At 38.2% G+C, this 19,600-nt stretch overlaps 1 protein-coding gene across 2 annotated transcripts in view; it reads right to left on the reverse strand.

Annotated features, from left to right (window-relative positions):
* Nucleotides 1-13,216, reverse strand: part of RFTN2 (raftlin family member 2) — an 89,824-nt gene extending 76,608 nt beyond the window's left edge. For both annotated transcript variants that reach the window (XM_053598125.1, XM_053598124.1), the window contains exon 1: nt 12,546-13,216. In XM_053598125.1, coding sequence (XP_053454100.1) covers nt 12,546-12,684 — 139 coding nt within the window. In that variant the 5' untranslated portion in view covers nt 12,685-13,216. The remainder of the gene's footprint in view (nt 1-12,545) is intronic.
* Between the last annotated feature and the right edge of the window lie 6,384 nt (nt 13,217-19,600).

Consider the following 19,600-nt stretch of genomic DNA (forward strand, 5'->3'; position numbering starts at 1 on the left):
AACAAAAATGCTCGACCCCAACCAAAGGCATGGAAATTAAACAATCTTCTGTTGAATAACAGATGGGTGAAGTAAGAAATAAAACAAGAAATCATTAACTTCCTTGAGCATAACAACAATGAAGACACAAGCTACCAAAACCTGTGGGATACTGCAAAAGCAGTTTTGAGAGGAAAATTCATCGCTTTAGATGCCTACATTCGAAAAACAGAAAGAGAGCGCATCAACAAACTCACAAGCCATCTTACGGAGTTGGAAAAAGAAGAAAAATCTAAGCCTAATGTCAGTAGAAGAAAAGAAATCTCCAAAATCAAATCAGAGATCAATGAAATTGAAAACAAAAGAATCATTCAGAAAATTAATGAAACAAGGAGTTGGTTTTTTGAAAAAATAAATAAAATAGATAAACCATTGGCCATACTAACAAGGAATAGAAACATAAAATCTCTAGTAACCTCAATCAGAAATGATAAAGGGGAAATAACAACTGATCCCACAGAGATACAAGAGATCATCTCTGAATACTACCAGAAACTCTATGCCCAGAAATTTGACAATGTGAAAGAAATGGATCAATATTTGGAATCACACCCTCTCCCTAGACTTAGCCAGGAAGAAATGGAGCTCCTGAACAGACCAATTTCAAGCACTGAGATCAAAGAAACAATAAAAAATCTTCCAACCAAAAAATGCCCTGGTCCAGATGACTTCACTTCAGAATTCTATCAAACCTTCAAGGAAGAGCTTATTCCTGTACTGCAGAAATTATTCCAAAAAATTGAGGAAGAAAGAATCTTCCCCAACACATTCTATGAAGCAAACATCACCCTGATACCAAAACCAGGAAAAGACCCAAACAAAAAGGAGAATTTCAGACCAATCTCACTCATGAACATAGACGCAAAAATTCTCAACAAAATCCTAGCCAATAGATTACAGCTTATCATCAAAAAAGTCATTCATCATGATCAAGTAGGCTTCATCCCAGGGATGCAAGGCTGGTTTAACATACGCAAGTCTATAAACGTTATCCACCATATTAACAGAGGCAAAAATAAAGATCACATGATCCTCTCAATAGATGCAGAAAAAGCATTTGATAAAATCCAGCATCCTTTTCTAATTAGAACACTGAAGAGTATAGGCATAAGTGGCACATTTCTAAAACTGATTGAAGCTATCTATGACAAACCCACAGCCAATATTTTACTGAATGGAGTAAAACTGAAAGCTTTTCCTCTTAGAACTGGAACCAGACAAGGTTGTCCTCTGTCACCTTTACTATTCAACCTAGTGCTGGAAGTTCTAGCCAATACAATTAGGCAAGACAAGGAAATAAAGGGAATCCAAATGGGAGCAGAGGAGGTCAAACTCTCCCTCTTTGCTGACGACATGATCTTATACTTAGAGAACCCCAAAGACTCAACCACAAGACTCCTAGAAGTCATCAAAAAATACAGTAATGTTTCAGGATATAAAATCAATGTCCACAAGTCAGTAGCCTTTGTGTACACCAATAACAGTCAAGATGAGAAGCTAATTAAGGACACAACTCCCTTCACCATAGTCTCAAAGAAAATGAAATACCTAGGAATATACCTAACGAAGGAGGTGAAGGACCTCTATAAAGAAAACTATGAACTCCTCAGAAAGGAAATAGCAGAGGATATTAACAAATGGAAGAACATACCATGCTCATGGATGGGCAGAATCAACATTGTTAAAACGTCTATACTTCCCAAAGCAATCTACCTATTCAATGCCATTCCTATCAAAATACCAACATCGTACTTTCAAGATTTGGAAAAAATGATTCTGCGTTTTGTATGGAACCGGAAAAAACCCTGTATAGCTAAGGCAGTTCTCTGTAACAAAAATAAAGCTGGGGGCATCAGCATACCAGATTTTAGTCTGTACTACAAAGCCATAGTGCTCAAGACAGCATGGTACTGGCACAAAAACAGAGACATAGACACTTGGAATCGAATTGAAAACCAAGAAATGAAACTAACATCTTACAACCACCTAATCTTTGATAAACCAAACAAGAACATACCTTGGGGAAAAGACTCCCTATTCAATAAATGGTGTTGGGAGAACTGGATGTCTACATGTAAAAGACTGAAACTGGACCCACACCTTTCCCCACTCACAAAAATTGATTCAAGATGGATAAAGGACTTAAACTTAAGGCATGAAACAATAAAAATCCTCCAAGAAAGCATAGGAAAAACACTGGAAGATATTGGTCTGGGGAAAGACTTCATGAAGAAGTCTGCCATGGCAATTGCAACAACAACAAAAATAAACAAATGGGACTTCATTCAACTGAAAAGCTTCTGTACAGCTAAGGAGACAATAACCAAAGCAAAGAGACAACCTACACAATGGGAAAGGATATTTGCATATTTTGAATCAGACAAAAGCTTGATAACTAGGATCTATAGAGAACTCAAATTAATCCACATGAAAAAAGCCAACAATCCCCTTATATCAATGGGCAAGAGACATGAATAGAACTTTCTCTAAAGATGACAGACGAATGGCTAACAAACACATGAAAAAATGTTCATCTTCTCTATATATTAGAGAAATGCAAATCGAAACAACCCTGAGATATCATCTAACCCCAGTGAGAATGGCCCACATCACAAAATCTCAAAACTGCAGATGCTGGCGTGGATGTGGAGAGAAGGGAACACTTTTACACTGCTGGTGGGACTGCAAACTAGTACAACCTTTCTGGAAGGAAGTATGGAGAAACCTCAAAGCAGTCAAGCTAAACCTCCCATTTGATCCTGCAATGCCATTACTGGGCATCTACCCAGAAGGAAAGAAATCCTTTTATCATAAGGACACTTGTACTAGACTGTTTATTGCAGCTCAATTTACAATCGCCAAAATGTGGAAATAGCCTAAATGCCCACCAACCCAGGAATGGATTAACAAGCTGTGGTATATGTATACCATGGAATACTATTCAGCCATTTAAAAAAATGGAGACTTTACATCCTTCGTATTAACCTGGATGGACGTGGAAGACATTATTCTTAGTAAAGCATCACAAGAATGGAGAAGCATGAATCCTATGTACTCAATTTTGATATGAGGACAATTTTTTTTTTTTTTTTTTTGGCCGGGGCTGGGCTTGAACCCGCCACCTCCGGCATATGGGACCGGCGCCCTACACGTTGAGCCACAGGCGCCGCCCGATATGAGGACAATTAATGACAATTATGGTTATGGAGGGAAACAGAAAGAGGGAAGGAGGGAGGTGGGTGGGGCCTTGGTGTGTGTCACACTTTATGGGGGCAAGACATGATTGAAAGAGGGACTTTACCTAACAATTGCAATCAGTGTAACCTGGCTTATTGTACCCTCAATGAATCCCCAACAATAAAAAAAAAAAAAAAGGAAAAAAAAAAAAAAAAAGAAGAATCCCCATTTGCACCAAGATTGTCCATTGCAGTTCAATTCATAACTGCCAAGTTTTGGAAGAAGCCCAAGTGCCCATCGACCCATGAATGGATTAATAAATTATGGTCTATATATACCATGGAATACTATACAGCATTAAAAAAAGATGGAGACTTTACCTCTTTATGTTTACATGGATGGAGCTGGAAAATATTTTTCTTAGTAAAGTATCTCAGGAATGGAAAAAAATATCCAAGGTACTCAGTACTATTATAAAACCAATTTATAATTGCTCATACTCTCATATGAGAGATGAATCACAACTATAGCCCATAATGAAGGAGGGAATGGGAAGGGGCTGGGAAGGGAGAGTGGTGATTTGATAGAGGGAGGGTTAATGTTGGGACCACACTTAATGGAGCATACTGCAAGGGTACAAGTCAAATCTAGCAAGTATTGAACACAAATGTCTTAACACTGTGATTAAGTAAATGAGGTGAAAGCTATGTTAATTAGTAGGATGTAAGCACTCTAATTTGTACAAATAATCAACACATTGAATCCCACAAAGGCATAAATGTATTCATGATCTATGTATATATGACTTAATAGGAAAAAAAAAAGAATCCCCGTTTTACAGATGAGGAAAATGAAATATAGCAACATTTACAATTTGCCACACGTTAGTGGATAGAGCCCGTGTTCAGGACCTAGGAACTATAATCCAGGGACTCATTTGCTTAAAGACTACGCTGTCATCTCTCTAGTGTATACATAAATAATGACTGAAAGGTTAAAAAAAAAAAGTGTGGGACGACAGGGGGCAAAATGGCGGCCGAGTAACAGCTTCCTTGCATCTGGGCACTGTGAGTCTGGAAAGATAAGAATCCAGGCATCTCTGGCTGGTGGGATCTGCCTATAATCATCCCTTGGAGGATACAAGGAGTCAGCGAGAGACTTCTAGACCACAAGAGGAGGATATAAACAGTGGAAAACTGGCACGGGAACTTAAAGAGCAAGAGGAAGTGAAAGAAAATTAGGGCAAGGAAACAGATAAATCACTCATGAGGAAGAATCAGCAGAAAACTCCAGGCAACACGAAGAACCAGTCCAGAACAACCCCTCCAAGGGACCATGAGGTAGCTACTGCAGATGATTCCACCTGTAAAGAAATGTTAGGAATGACAGAAAGGGAATTTAGAATACACATGATGAAAACAATGAAGGAATTGATGGAAACAATGAAGGAAACTGTGAATAAAGTGGAAAATAACCAAAAGGAAATCCTAAAACAGAATCAAATAAGAGATGAATGATATGAAGAATATAGAAAGGATATAGCAGAGCTGAAGGAACTGAAACAGTCAATCAGGGAACTTAAAGATGCAATGGAAAGTATCAGTAACAGGTTAGACCATGCAGAAGAAAGAATTTCAGAGGTAGAAGACAAAGTCCTTGAGATAACTCAGATAGTAAAAGAGGCTGAAAAGAAGAGAGAGAAAGCAGAACGTTCTGTGTCAGAATTATGGGACCTTATGAAGCATTCCAAAATAGGAGTTATAGGAATCCCAGAAGGGGGAGAAGAATTCCCCAGAGGAACGGAAGCCATACTAGAGAATATTATAAAAGAAAATTTCCCAAACATCACCAAAGATTTTGACACACTGCTTTCAGAGGGATATCAGACCCCAGGTTGCCTCAACTCTAACCAAGCTTCTCCAAGACACATTATGATGAACCTGTCCAAAGTCAGGACAAAAGAAAAGATTCTGCAAGCTGCCAGAAGTAAGCGCCAGTTGACCTACAGGGACAAATCCATCAGAGTGACCACAGACTTCTCTAATGAAACTTTCCAAGCAAGAAGACAATGATCATCTACCTTTAATCTACTAAACAGAACAATTTCCAGCCCAGAATTTTGTACCCTGCTAAGCTAAGCTTTAAAATTGACAGAGAAATCAAATCATTTACAGATATACATACATTGAGGAAATTCGCCACAACAAGACCAGCTCTACAGGAAATACTTCAACCTGTTCTACACACTGACCATCAAAATGGATCAGCAGCAAAGTAAAAACTCAGAAATTAAATGACAGAACTTAACCTCCACACTGATGCAAAAGATAAAACTAAGCAATGGACTCTCACAAAACAAGATGAATAGAATACTACCACACTTATCAATTATCTCAATAAATGTTAATGGCTTGAATTCCCCACTGAAGAGACATAGATTGGCTGACTGGATTGAAAAATACAAGCCATCCATTTGCTCTCTGCAAGAAACACACCTGGCTTCAAAAGACAAATTAAAGCTCCGAGTCAAGGGTTGGAAGACAATTTTTTGGGCAAATGGAATTCAGAAGAAAAGAGGAGTTGCGATCTTATTTTCAGTTACATGTGTATTTAAAGCAACTAAAGTCAAAAATGAGAAAGATGGGGGCGGCGCCTGTGGCTGAGTTGGTAAGGTGCCGGCCCCATATACGGAGGGTGGCAGGTTCAAACCTGGCCCGGCTGAACTGCAAGCAAAAAAATAGCTGGGCATTGTGGCTGGTGCCTGCAGTCCCAGCTACTTGGGAGGCTGAGGCAAGAGAATCGCTTAAGCACAGGAGTTGGAGGTTGCTGTGAGCTGTGTGATGCCATGGCATTCTCCCGAGGGCCATAAAGTGAGACTCTGTCTCTACCAAAAATAAATAAATAAATAAATAAAATAAAGATGGTCACTTTATATTGGTCAAGGGAAAAATACAACAAGAAGACGTTTCAATTCTAAATATTTATGCATCCAATTTAAATGTTCCCAGATTCTTGAAACAGACCTTACTCAGCCTGAGCAATATGATATCCGATAATACCATAATAACAGGGGACTTTAACACTCCTCTTACAGAGCTGGACAGATCCTCTAAATAGAAATTAAACAAAGATATAAGAGATTTAAATGAGACCCTAGAACAACTGTGCTTGATAGACACATATAGAACACTCCATCCCAAAGATAAAGAATATACATTCTTCTCATCACCCCATGGAACATTCTCCAAAATTGATCATATCCTGGGACACAAAACAAATATCAACAGAATATAAAGAATTGAAATTTTACCTTGTATCTTCTCAGACCATAAGGCACTAAGAGTGGAGCTCAACTCTAACAAAAACGTTCGACCCCACACAAAGACATGGAAATTAAACAATTTTGTGTTGAATAACAGATGGGTGTAGGAAGAAATAAAACAGGAAATCATTAACTTCCTTGAGCACAACAACAATAAAGACACAAGCTACCAAAACCTGTGGGATACTGCAAAAGCAGTTTTGAGAGGAAAATTTATTGCTTTAGATGCCTACATTCGAAAAACAGAAAGAGAGCGCATCAACAAACTCACAAGCCATCTTACGGAGTTGGAAAAAGAAGAAAAATCTAAGCCTAATGTCAGTAGAAGAAAAGAAATCTCCAAAATCAAATCAGAGATCAATGAAATTGAAAACAAAAGAATCATTCAGAAAATTAATGAAACAAGGAGTTGGTTTTTTGAAAAAATTAATAAAATAGATAAACCATTAGCCAGACTAACGAGAAATAGAAAAGTAAAATCTCTAGTAACCTCAATTAGAAATGATAAAGGGGAAATAACAACTGATCCCACAGAGATACAAGAGATCATCTCTGAATACTACCAGAAACTCTATGCCCAGAAATTTGACAATGTGAAGGAAATGGATCAATATTTGGAATTACACCCTCTTCCTAGAGTTAGCCAGGAAGAAATAGAGCTCCTGAACAGACCAATTTTAAGCACTGAGATTAAAGAAACAATAAAAAAGCTTCCAATCAAAAAAATGCCCTGGTCCAGATGGCTTCACACCAGAATTCTATCAAACCTCAAGGAAGAGCTTATTCCTGTATTGCAGAAATTATTCCAAAAAATCGAGGAAGAAGGAATCTTCCCCAACACATTCTATGCAGCAAACATCACCCTAATACCAAAACCAGGAAAAGACCCAACCAAAAAGGAGAATTTCAGACCAATCTCACTCATGAATATGGATGCAAAAATTCTCAACAAAATCCTAGCCAATAGATTACAGCTTATCATCAAAAAAGTCATACATCATGATCAAGTAGGTTTCATCCCACGGATGCAAGGCTGGTTTAACATAAGCAAGTCCATAAACGTTATCCACCATATTAACAGAGGCAAAAAGAAAGATCACATGATCCTCTCAATAGATGCAGAAAAAGCATTTGATAAAATCCAGCATCCTTTTCTAATTAGAACACTGAAGAGTATAGGCATAGGTGGCACATTTCTAAAACTGATTGAAGCTATCTATGACAAACCCACAGCCAATATTTTACTGAATGGAGTAAAACTGCAAGCTTTTCCTCTTAGAACTGGAACCAGACAAGGTTGTCCTCTGTCACCTTTACTATTCAACATAGTACTGGAAGTTCTAGCCAGTACAATTAGGCAAGACAGGGAAATAAAGGGAATCCAAATGAGAGCAGAGGAGGTCAAACTCTCCCTCTTTGCTGACGACATGATCTTATACTTAGAGAACCCCAAAGACTCAACCACAAGACTCCTAGAAGTCATCAAACAATACAGTAATGTTTCAGGATATAAAATCAATGTCCACAAGTCAGTAGCCTTTGTGTACACCAATAACAGTCAAGATGAGAAGCTAATTAAAGGACACAACTCCCTTCACCATAGTTTCAAAGAAAATGAAATACCTAGGAATATACCTAATGAAGGAGGTGAAGGACCTCTATAAAGAGAACTATGAAATCCTCAGAAAGGAAATAGCAGAGGATATTAACAAATGGAAGAACACACCATGCTCATGGATGGGCAGAATCAACATTGTTAAAATGTCTATACTTCCCAAAGCAATCTACCTATTCAATGCCATTCCTATCAAAATACCAACATCGTACTTTCAAGATTTGGAAAAAAATGATTCTGCGTTTTGTATGGAACCAGAAAAAGAACCGTATAGCTAAGGCAGTTCTTACTAATAAAAATAAAGCTGGGGGCATCAGCATTCCAGATTTTAGGCTGTACTACAAAGCCATAGTGGTCAAGACAGCATGGTACTGGCACAAGAATAGAGACATAGACACTTGGAATCGAATAGAAAACCAAGAAATGAAACTAACATCTTACAACCAACTAATCTTCGATAAACCAAACAAGAACATACCTTGGGGGAAAGACTCCCTATTCAATAAATGGTGTTGGGAGAACTGGATATCAACATGTAAAAGACTGAAACTGGACCCACACCTTTCCCCACTCACAAAAATTGATTCAAGATGGATAAAGGACTTAAATTTAAGGCATGAAACAATAAAAATCCTCAAAGAAAGCATAGGAAAAACACTGGAAGATATTGGTCTGGGGAAAGACTTCATGAAGAAGACTGCCATGGCAATTGCAACAACAACAAAAATAAACAGTGGGACTTCATTAAACTGAAAAGCTTCTGTACAGCCAAGGAGACAATAACCAAAGCAAAGAGACAACCTACACAATGGGAAAGGATATTTGCATATTTTGAATCAGACAAAAGCTTGATAACCAGGATCTATAGAGAACTCAAATTAATCCACATGAAAAAAGCCAACAATCCCATATATCAATGGGCAAGAGACATGCATAGAACCTTCTCTAAAGAAGACAGACGAATGGCTAACAAACATATGAAAAAATGTTCATCATCCCTATCTATCAGAGAAATGCAAATCAAAACCACCCTGAGATACCATCTAATCCCAGTGAGAATGGCCCACCTCACAAAATGTCACAACTGCAGATGCTGGCGTGGATGCGGAGAGTAGGGAACACTTTTACACTGCTGGTGGGCCTGCAAACTAGTACAACCGTTCTGGAAGTATGGAGAAACCTCAAAGCACTCAAGCTAGACCTCCCATTTGATCCTGCAATCCCATTACTGGGCATCTACCCAGAAGGAAAAAAATCCTTTTATCATAAGGACACTTGTACTAGACTGTTTATTGCAGCTCAATTTACAATCGCCAAAAGGTGGAAACAGCCTAAATGCCCACCAACCCAGGAATGGATTAACAAGCTGTGGTATATGTACACCATGGAATACTATTCAGCTATTAAAAAAAATGGAGACTTTACATCCTTCGTATTAACCCTGATGGAAGTGGAAGACATTATTCTTAGTAAAGCATCACAAGAATGGAGAAGCATGAATCCTATGTACTCAATTTTGATATGAGGACAATTAATGACAATTAAAGTCATGGGGGAGGGGAGAAGGAAAAGCAGAGAGAGGGAAGAAGGGAGAGGGGTGGGGCCTTGGTGTGTGTTAAACCTTCTTGGGGCAAGACATGATTGCAAGAGGGACTTTACCTAACAAATGCAATCAGTGTAACCTGGCTTATTGTACCCTCAATGAATCTCCAACAATAAAAAAAAAAAAGGAAAAAAAAGTGTGGGGAACATGACGGAGGGTGAGGGAGAGACTGAGAGGCCTAAGTCGTGTTGTGTTCAGGATGGAGCTTTGAAAGTAAAGGCAGAGTAGTAGGTGGCCAATGAATTCATTCTTAATAAAGGTAATAAAGTGGGATAACTTTGAAATCTATTTTTTCTCTACATTGAGATAAAAGTAACATTTCATTCTCCTAAAGTAAGTAAACCCCACTCTGGAAACTCTGTGTAACATTATTTGAAATGTACTTGCAAAACCGTACAACTTGGGTGGGGGGAAGAGAGACAGATGGAGATGGAATTGAATGGAAAAATAAATTGTTCAAGATAGTTATAATCATCATGACACAGGGCAGACACTGGGAATTTTCAAAGGAACGCCGGCTCCTGCCCCATTGGAACTTTACTCTTTGTCTCGTGGTCTCTATTTGGAAAAAACTGAGGAAAATAATGTAAGACACAGGCTCATGATGAGCCATGAGAGGACACAGCCTGTCACTAGGCTGTTTTGTTTCCACATAGGTTGCTCATTCCATGGTGACCTCTGCAAGGCAGGCGATGTGACTCTTTGATATTCTTTCCAGCAATCCCAGTACAGAACTTCCAGTGCCAAGCAGAAGGCTGGGAGGTTTTAACCTACCCCTGTGTATGCTGGAGTGGCAGGTAGAGTGAGAGACAACAGAAGGGAAACTACGACCTGAAAGGTGTTTTGTGGAGTTGGGCTGATGCTAAGAGTCCTGACTTCTGAAGCAATGGCAGAAGCAAAGACAGAAACAAACCAAGAAAAAAATAAAACAAAAGGATGTGGAAGAATTGGAGAGGAGTGGGAATCAGGATACTAGGTGCCTGTATCTAATAGGAACCAGGTGCTACCTTAAGAGATGTACCTGCTTTGTGTGCTGACATTCGCACACTGTGCCCACACTCACACTCTTCCAAGCACCTAGAGTGGAAGGTAGAAATCGTACTGTTTTCACAGAAAGAAGGACTTTTGATAATACCATAACTAAAATGACTTTTTGATTCAAGGATGATGGCATTTCTACAAATTTGTTTGCGACATTAACACTGTTGGAAAGAAATGAATCAGAAAAACTTGTCAAGTTACTTTAAGCCCTGTGATCCTATAGTGGGTTGTGCAGCCAATCTGAAAGTACAGATCAACCTGGCTCTGATCTAAATGTTATGAATAGATAGGTTTCAAGATTAAGGGGAGTAAAAAGAAAAAATTAAAAAGGAAACAACAACAAAAAGACCAAGAAAAAAAGTCAAAAGGAAAAGATGAAAAAAAGAAAATAAATAAAAGATTAAGGAGTATGTGTGTGTGTTAAAGAAACTAGTTCTCAAAAAATAATTGACATGGAAAAATCAAGGGAGCGAATATAGCACCACACCACAAATATTTTCTCAAATGAAATAGTATAGAAAAAATTCACAGGATTGGTTATTTCTCTGATTATCACCATTATCTTAACCCATTGCTAACTTCCATGATTAAAAAAAAGATTAAGAAAACTAATTTTTTTGGTAGTCTTAGCCTTACATTAAAAATAGGAATACAAACATGTTAAAAGTATATGTACAGATTTTGTGCATTTCCCGGGAAGGGAGTTTGTTTGCTGGCCAGCTTAATTTTTGACAAAGAAAAATGGGCTGCTCTTGCTTCTTGCACAAAGATGTACTGTTTCCAGAGTAAAATCAAAAGAAGAAAAAAAAAAAGAGAATTTGTATAAACAAAAAAAGTTCAAGCAAAATTAAGATAAATCAAACATGATAATTTAGTTAGTATGAAATTTTCTGTAAACTGATAAAATGTGTGGCTTGTTAGAATTGAAAAATACAACTTTGTAGTATGAGAATTTAAAACACTAATATCTGGGCACCTTTAACAGCAAACAAGTCACTCTAAATTTCATTTTTAGTACTCCATAATTAAAGATGTAGTTCTTTTTAGAAGGTGTTTTGTCTATGCAGTTGTACAGTGTTCTAAAGTTTCTAAAAGAAACGAGGCAAAGTGTTTGTGAAGTCAAGCCGCCTCCATTCCTTCCACAGAACTGCCATCTGGGCTTGTTTATTTGTGTTTCCAACTTTCTGGAACAGAGAGTTTCTCTGTTAGGGATAAGGCACTGAGCAAAGTGTCTTTCAGAAGGCTACCTTTTTTTTTTTTTAATTTTCAAACTTTTAGTTTAGTTTGGTCAAAAATATCCAATGACTACACAATCACAAAATGTGACACAGATGGAAACCACAGAATTGTCTTAGCAAACAATCTTCCACAACACGATGCAAGTATTATTTCCTACCTACTACCTTTTTGAGCTTTTCACATCTTTTTCAAAACACAGTTTGTCATTAAGGCTTTAGCTATTTATCCTGGAAATCAAACATTTTTTTCATAAATCCTTCTACAAATAAGTATTTGATGTAAAAATGAAAGAAGTCTTTCCCAGCAGTTTCCCTAATTTTAGAAAGTACATATGAGCCATTTTACCAACAAAGAAGCAAACAAAACAAAAATATTTCAAAATGTAATTAAGAAACAAAGCATTATTGTGAAATTGATTATATAATCTAATTATGAAGAACAGATTCTAAATTCATAAGCCAACACTTTACTTTGAAACATTTAACAAATAAAACAGAAGCAAAAAGTACCTTGTAGAGTAAAATCCAGCAATACATATTCGTAAGCAAATTCTGTCTTTGTTTCCACTTGCGGTCTCTTCAGGGTAGAAAATATTTTTCCAGGGCTGCTATCATCAGGGTCTTCTAGCTTTCTAAGTCCGCACCCCATGGCAAAATCTGCAAGGAATTAAATTGCAGGAAAGGGGAGGGAGAGCAGCAAATTCTGTTGTTTAAGCTGCAAAAAGAAAGTTACAGACTTAACTGCTTTGATTTTGTTTTCAGCTAAATCATAGATACTCAAAAAGAAAACATTTGGATCCAAAGAAAGGAGCTGAAGACTTTTTCTATCCATTTTTCTGTAAAGTCATTGAACCCATGATTAAGCTACAGCCCCGGGAGGCTGGGCTTGATCTTAGAGAAACATGCAAGCTGCTACAACTTAGCGGAGAATTTCCATGCCACGTCAATTTACAGCCAGCCCCCTACCAGAGTTCTGTGGCTCAGGGCACCAACAGTGCTTTGTCTATCCAGTGGGCTGGATGATAAAAGAACTGTCCAAAAACAGAAATAAAAAGGGAAAAGTGCAACTTGGATGTAATTATCTGCAAGCAGAAGACAGTTTCAGACACGGTGGTATACAATTCTTTTTCTGTTCTCTCTTCTCTCTGTCCCATGCCCACTCTCCCAGCTACTACCAAGAAAGCAAAAGGAGAAAGGGGTGGAGAGAGAGAGAACGAATGAAAAAACGGATTCTCAACATGGTTGGAAACAAAAATCATTTCCAGAAAGGAAGTCAGCTTTATAAGGAAATTGTTTCTGGAGTCTAAAAGGGAAAAAGTAAAGTTAAAAAAAAAGCACTTTTGAGTGTTTATTTCCACATGAAGTTTCATTTTGCTGGAAAAATTATAAGGTTAATTAAAACTGACAAATATAAAAATGTATATTAAAATATTTTCACAAAAAGACTTTAATTGCAAAGGAGCAACAGTTACACGGATAGTTTCTCAAAATCCTTAAATAGTTTAAAACACTCTGCTATTAGAAAACTTATGACAGTAACTAATACTTCTATAGATCTCAACATATCTTTAATTAAAAAAAACCCAACAAAACAACAAGATACTGACAACTTGATTCAGTCTTATAAATTGCCATTTACTTAAAGTCAAGAATAATTTATATATGTTCATATGCATTTTCTATGTGTCAATTGCTCTTTGTTAAATTCTTCTATGATTCGATATACAGGGATTTGAGCAGTCCCTAAAAGAATTTCCCATCTTGTAAAACAAAAAAGGGACAATTCATAGTGGACCAATTGTAACAAGTGTTGATTTATTGCATTACGAGGTAGTATAGTGAACTCATCAACATTGGGAACCCTGCACTCAGATGGCCTGGGTTCAAATTCTGTTTCTCAGTCTTACTAGAGATGTGATTCTGGGCAAGTTGCTTGACTTCTTCAAGTTTCAATTTCCTCCCTTGTAAAATGGAGTTAATAATAGTACTTACTTCATAGGCTTGTTATGAAGGCTGAATGAGATAACCTTATCTCCTATCTTAGCACTATGCTTGGCTGACAGCACAAAGTACAGTTATTGGTGGTTGTTGATATGTATTTGTTATAAAATAGGGTTGGGACTAGAAGTGCTATCACTCCCATTATTTACAAAACAAATCCAGTTTTCATTCACATTGAAGAGTTCTCATGAAAACTCCAAAGGAGCAATGGGTTAGTTCGTAGATCACTATTACCTTTTCTCTTTTCCTACATCTACTTGTATGTATGTATGTATGTATGTATGTATGTATGTATTTATTTTTGACACAGTCTCACTCTGTTGCCCTGAGTAGAATGCCATGGCATCATCATTGCTCATAGCAGCATCAAACTCCTGGGCTCAAGCAATCCTCTTGCCTCAACCTCCTGAGTAGCTGTGACTATAGGCACCTGCACCACTACACCTGGTTAGTTTTAGTATTTTTAGTAGAGATAGGGGCCTTGATCTTGCCCAGGCTGGTCTCAAACTCCTGAGTTCAAGCAATCCACCCACCTCAGCCTCCCAGAGTACTAGGATTACAGGCATGAGCCACTGGTCCTGGCCTTGCCGACTTGTCTTTAAATGTTTTACTTCTCAGAAGTGTTTTTAACAGAGCAAGATTCCATAGTCCATGCTCAAAGATGAGCATGGTTGGTGATGAGTAATTTCTGGGTAAATCTGGCTAAAATGACAGTAGATTCTGACCCATTGTCGCTCATTTGACTTTTTTTTTTTTTTTTTGAGACAGGGCCTTGTTCTGTTGTCCAAGCTAGAGTGCTGTGGGATTGTCATCATAGCTCACTGCAACCTCAAACTCCAAGGCTCAAGTGATCCTCTTGTTGCAGCCTTCCAAGTAGCTGAGACTACAGGCACTTGCCACCACACCTGGCTAATTTTTCTTGTTTTTGTAAAGATGGGGTCTTGCTTTTGTCCAATTTGGTCTTGAACTCCTGGCCTCAAGTGATCCAAACCCCTGAGCCTTCAAACTGCTAAAATTACAGGGGTGAGCCACCTTGCATGGCCTCATTTGACCGTTGATAGTGCTCTCAGGTCTGTCATTTTTCATGTCCTCTTTTGTCTGATGAGCTGTGAGGTCCCATATGGCAGAAATCTTCATAGGTCATGAGTAGCTACTGTAGTGTCTGGAAGATTATTTATAAAATACCCATTGAATTTATTAAGTGCATGCTATATTCCATTCCCTGAACTAGATGCTGGTATACAAGATGATAAAACACAGCCTCTGTCCTAAAGATACTTCTGGTTAAAGGGGGTAGACAGACTTAAAAACACACAACTTCAACATAATTTGATAGCTGCTGAGATAGAAGTATTCACAGGATGCTATAGAAACCAAAGGATGGGCTTCTAACTCAACCTGGAGGCTATCTGAGCTGTCTTGAAGGATGACTATGTGCAAGATAGTTTAAGAAAGGTGGGAAGCATATGCCAGGAGGAGGAAAAGCATGAGAAAAATCATGGAATCATGAAGCAGTGTGGCATGTCTAAGGCATATGAAACAGTTGACAATTACTACAACATAAAAGATGAAAAAAGACTAAGTTGTAAGAAAGGAAGGGCTAAGCTGTAATGGGCTTTGTATGCCATGCAAAGGGAATTTGGACTTTATTTGGTAGGCAACAAAGGGGTGTCAAATAACCAAATGGAATAATCAAGTGAAGAGTTTGAAGCAGGCAAGCAACATCAGCTGCATTTTAGATTGGTCACTGTGGCTGCTTTCAGGAGGATGGTTTCAACTGGAGCAACAATGGCAGGAGACCAGTCCAGCTGAGAGGCGCAGCTGACTGAATAAATGAATCTGATGCATCAGTAGTCCTTAAAGAATTTCTTTTATTATACCTTTTTTTTTTTTTTCAGTTTTTGGCTGGGGCTGGGTTTTGAACCCACCACCTCTGGCATATGGGGCCAGTGCCCTACTCCTTTGAGCCACAGGTGCCGCCCTTATTATACCTTTACTAGAAGAAACTACAGTTCCCTAAGCTCACAATTGAGCAATCATTTAGGAAAATTTCGCTCCAAAATTATTATTTTTTTTTTTTTTTATGGCTGGGGTGGGGCGTGAACCCGCCACCTCCAGCATTTGGAGCTAGCGCCCTAACCCTTTGAGCCACAGGCGCCCCCCTTGCTCCAAAATTCTAACAAAATAAACTTTTATTTGACCTTTAGTGATATTTCAAAAACATTTTCTTTTCTTTCTTTCTTTTTTTTTTTTTTTGGTAGAGACAGAGTCTCACTTTACCACCCTTGGTAGAGTGCCATGATGTTACAGGACTCACAGCAACCTCCAGCTCTTGGGCTTTCGCGATTCTCCTGCCTCAGCCTCCCGAGCAGCTGGGACTGCAGGCGCCCACCACAACGCCTGGCTATTTTTTGGTTGCAGTTCAGCCAGGGCTGGGTTTGAACCCGCCACCCTCGGTATATGGGGCCGGCTTCCTACTCACTGAGCCACAGGAACCACCCTCAAAAACATTTTTATTCATCAATATGGCACACGCTTTTGCTACATATATTTTAACAATTATATGGTACTTTACAATGCTTAATACAATGCTTAAGTAGTAACATTTTTGTTATTTTCAGATTTTCTTTTCTTTTTTTTTAGAGACAGAGTCTCACTTTGTCGCCCTCCGTAGACTGCTGTGGCATCACAGATCACAGCAACCTCCAGCTCTTGGGCTTAGGTGATTCTCTTGCCTCAGCCTCCGGAGTAGCTGGGACTATAGGCACCTGCCACAATGCCCGGATATTTTTTTTGTTGTTGTTTCAGTTTGACAGGGGCCAGGTTTGAACTTGCCACCCTTGGTATATGGGGCTGGTGCCCTACTCACTGAGCCACAGTTGCCACCCCTTATTTTCAGATTTTTACTGTGAAGATTTTTTTTTTTTTTTTTTTTGAGCCAGAGTCTCACCATTTCGCGCTTGGTAGAGTGCCCTGACATCACAGCTCACAGCAATCTCAAACTCTTGGGCTTAAGCTATTCTCTTGCCTCAGCCTCCCAAGTAGCTGGGACTACAGGCTCCCACCACAATGCCTGGCTATATATTTTTTTTGTTGCAGTTGTCACTGTTGTTTTAGCTGGCCCAGGCTGGGTTTGAACCCACCAGCCTTAGTGAATGTGGACAGTGCCATAACCACTGTGCTACAGGCGCTGAGCCAACTGTGAAGATTTTTGTAAAGATTACTTTTTCCCCCACTTTGGATTATTTATTAAATACTTTGATTTTACTTTAGGAATGATCAAATAGTTTACATGCAAAATAATTAGAAAGTAATAAGCAGAGAAAATGCATTCTAAGGACTGCACAATTCATTTATATTACTTACATACATTTGTAGTTGGCCATAAAACTTATTTTGATCTTATGTATTTTAAGCTTTTGTCAGTTATCATATATTTTGCCTCATACCTCTTCACATTTTTATACACTTTCATACAAAAAATTTTCTACTTCTCCTTTTTTGTCCTTAAGAACAAATCACATTTATTGAATATGAAGTATATTTCTCCTTTTGGAACAAATATTCTGTTTACTGCTTAGTTTAAAAAATTAATAAACTTATTTTAAATTGAGTGGAAAGTAGAGAATTCCCACATACCCCATTTTCATCCATGCATAGCCTCCCACATTATCAACATCCCTCAATAGAGTGGTGTATTTGTTAAAACTGATAAACCTACATTGACACATTATTATCAAAAGTCCATAGTTTACATTAGGATTCACCTGTAGTGTTGTACATTCAGTGGGTTTTGACAAATCTGTAATGACATCTTTCTATCATTATAGTGTCATATAGAACTGTTTCACTGCCCTAAAAATCTCTTCCGTGATCCACCTATTCATCCCTCCCTTACTTCCTTAACTCTGATCTATCTGGCAATTTAATACAAAGGGTAAGCTATGGATCTAAGTCAGTTCTCTTCCAGCTTGATATACAACTATCACAACATTTATTTTCGCAGACAATCTTTTATCAATGATGTTAAGTACTTACAGTAATTAGGATAAGTTAGGATAAGAAGATAAATGTCTTCTTTCTTTTCTTTTCTTTTTTTAATTTATTAAATCATAACTGTCAATGCATATATTGATGCATTTATGGGGTACAACACACATCATGATTTGATATACAATGTGGAATGCTTACATCAAACTGATTAACTTAGCCATTACTTCACTTACTTGTGAAGAAAAGCAAGACATTTATACTCTACCCTTAATAGTTTTGAAATGTACCATTGCATTATGCACATTAGATGAGGCCCCATCAAATACCCTCCTTCCTCCAGGCCTCCGCCCTCCCCTCCTCTCTCTCTTCTCTTTCCTCCTCCTTTCTGGACTATAGTTATTTTTTACTATTCGTATTAATCTGTAGGTGATTATACATTGATGTCATATAGTACTGAGTACACTGGATACTTTTCCTTCCATTCTTGAGATACTTTACTAAGAAGAATATGTTCCAGCTCCATCCAGGTTAACAGAATGAGATGTAAAGTCTCCATTTTTTTATGGCTGCATAGTATTCCATGGTCTACGTATACCACAATTTGTTAATCCATTCATGAGTCAGGGGCCACTTGGGCTGCTTCCATGACTTGGCAATTATGAACTAGGCTGCAAAAAACATTCTGGTGCAAATGTCTTTGTGGTAAAATGATTTTTTAAAATTTATTATTTTTTTAATTATTATTATTATTTTTTTAAATGATTTTTGATTATCTGGGTATATACCTAGGAGAGGAATTGTAGGATCAAACGGTAGGTCTACTTAGTTCCTTGAACATTCTCCAAACTTCTCTTCAAAAAGGCTGTATTAGCTTGTATTCCTTTCTTTTTTTTTTTTTTGTAGAGACAGAGTCTCACTGTACTGCCCTCGGGTAGAGTGCTGTGGCATCACACAGCTCACAGCAACCTCCAACTCCTGGGCTTAGACGAGTCTCTTGCCTCAGCTTCCCGAGCAGCTGGGACTACAGGCGCCTGCCACGCCTGGCTATTTTTTTGTTGCAGTTTGGCCGGGGCTGGGTTTGAACCCGCCACCTTTGGCATATGGGGCCGGCACCCTACTCACTGAGCCACAGGCGCCACCCTAGCTTGTATTCCTACTAGCAGCATAGCAGTGTTCCCTTTTCTCCATATCCACCCCAACATCTGTAGTTTTGGAATTTTTTGATGTGGGCTAATCTTACTGGAGTTAGATGATATCTCAAAGTGGTTTTGATTTTCATTTCTCTGATGATTAAAGATGATGAACATTTTTTTCATGTGTTTGTAGGCCATATGCCTGTCTTCTTCAGAGAAGTTAGGAGGATTTTATACACAGGCATACCTCAGAGATATTTGGATTCTGTTCCAGACACTGCAATAATGCAAATATTGCAATAAAACAAATCACACAAAGTTTTTTGTTTTCCAATGCACATAAAAGTTATGTTTGGCTGGGTGTGGTGATTCACGCCTGTAATCTGAGCACTTTGGGAGGCTGACTTTGGAGGATCACTTAAAGATAGGGGTTCAAGA

The sequence above is a fragment of the Nycticebus coucang genome, chromosome 7 (assembly GCF_027406575.1).
Source record: "Nycticebus coucang isolate mNycCou1 chromosome 7, mNycCou1.pri, whole genome shotgun sequence".
Lineage (NCBI taxonomy): Eukaryota > Metazoa > Chordata > Mammalia > Primates > Lorisidae > Nycticebus > Nycticebus coucang.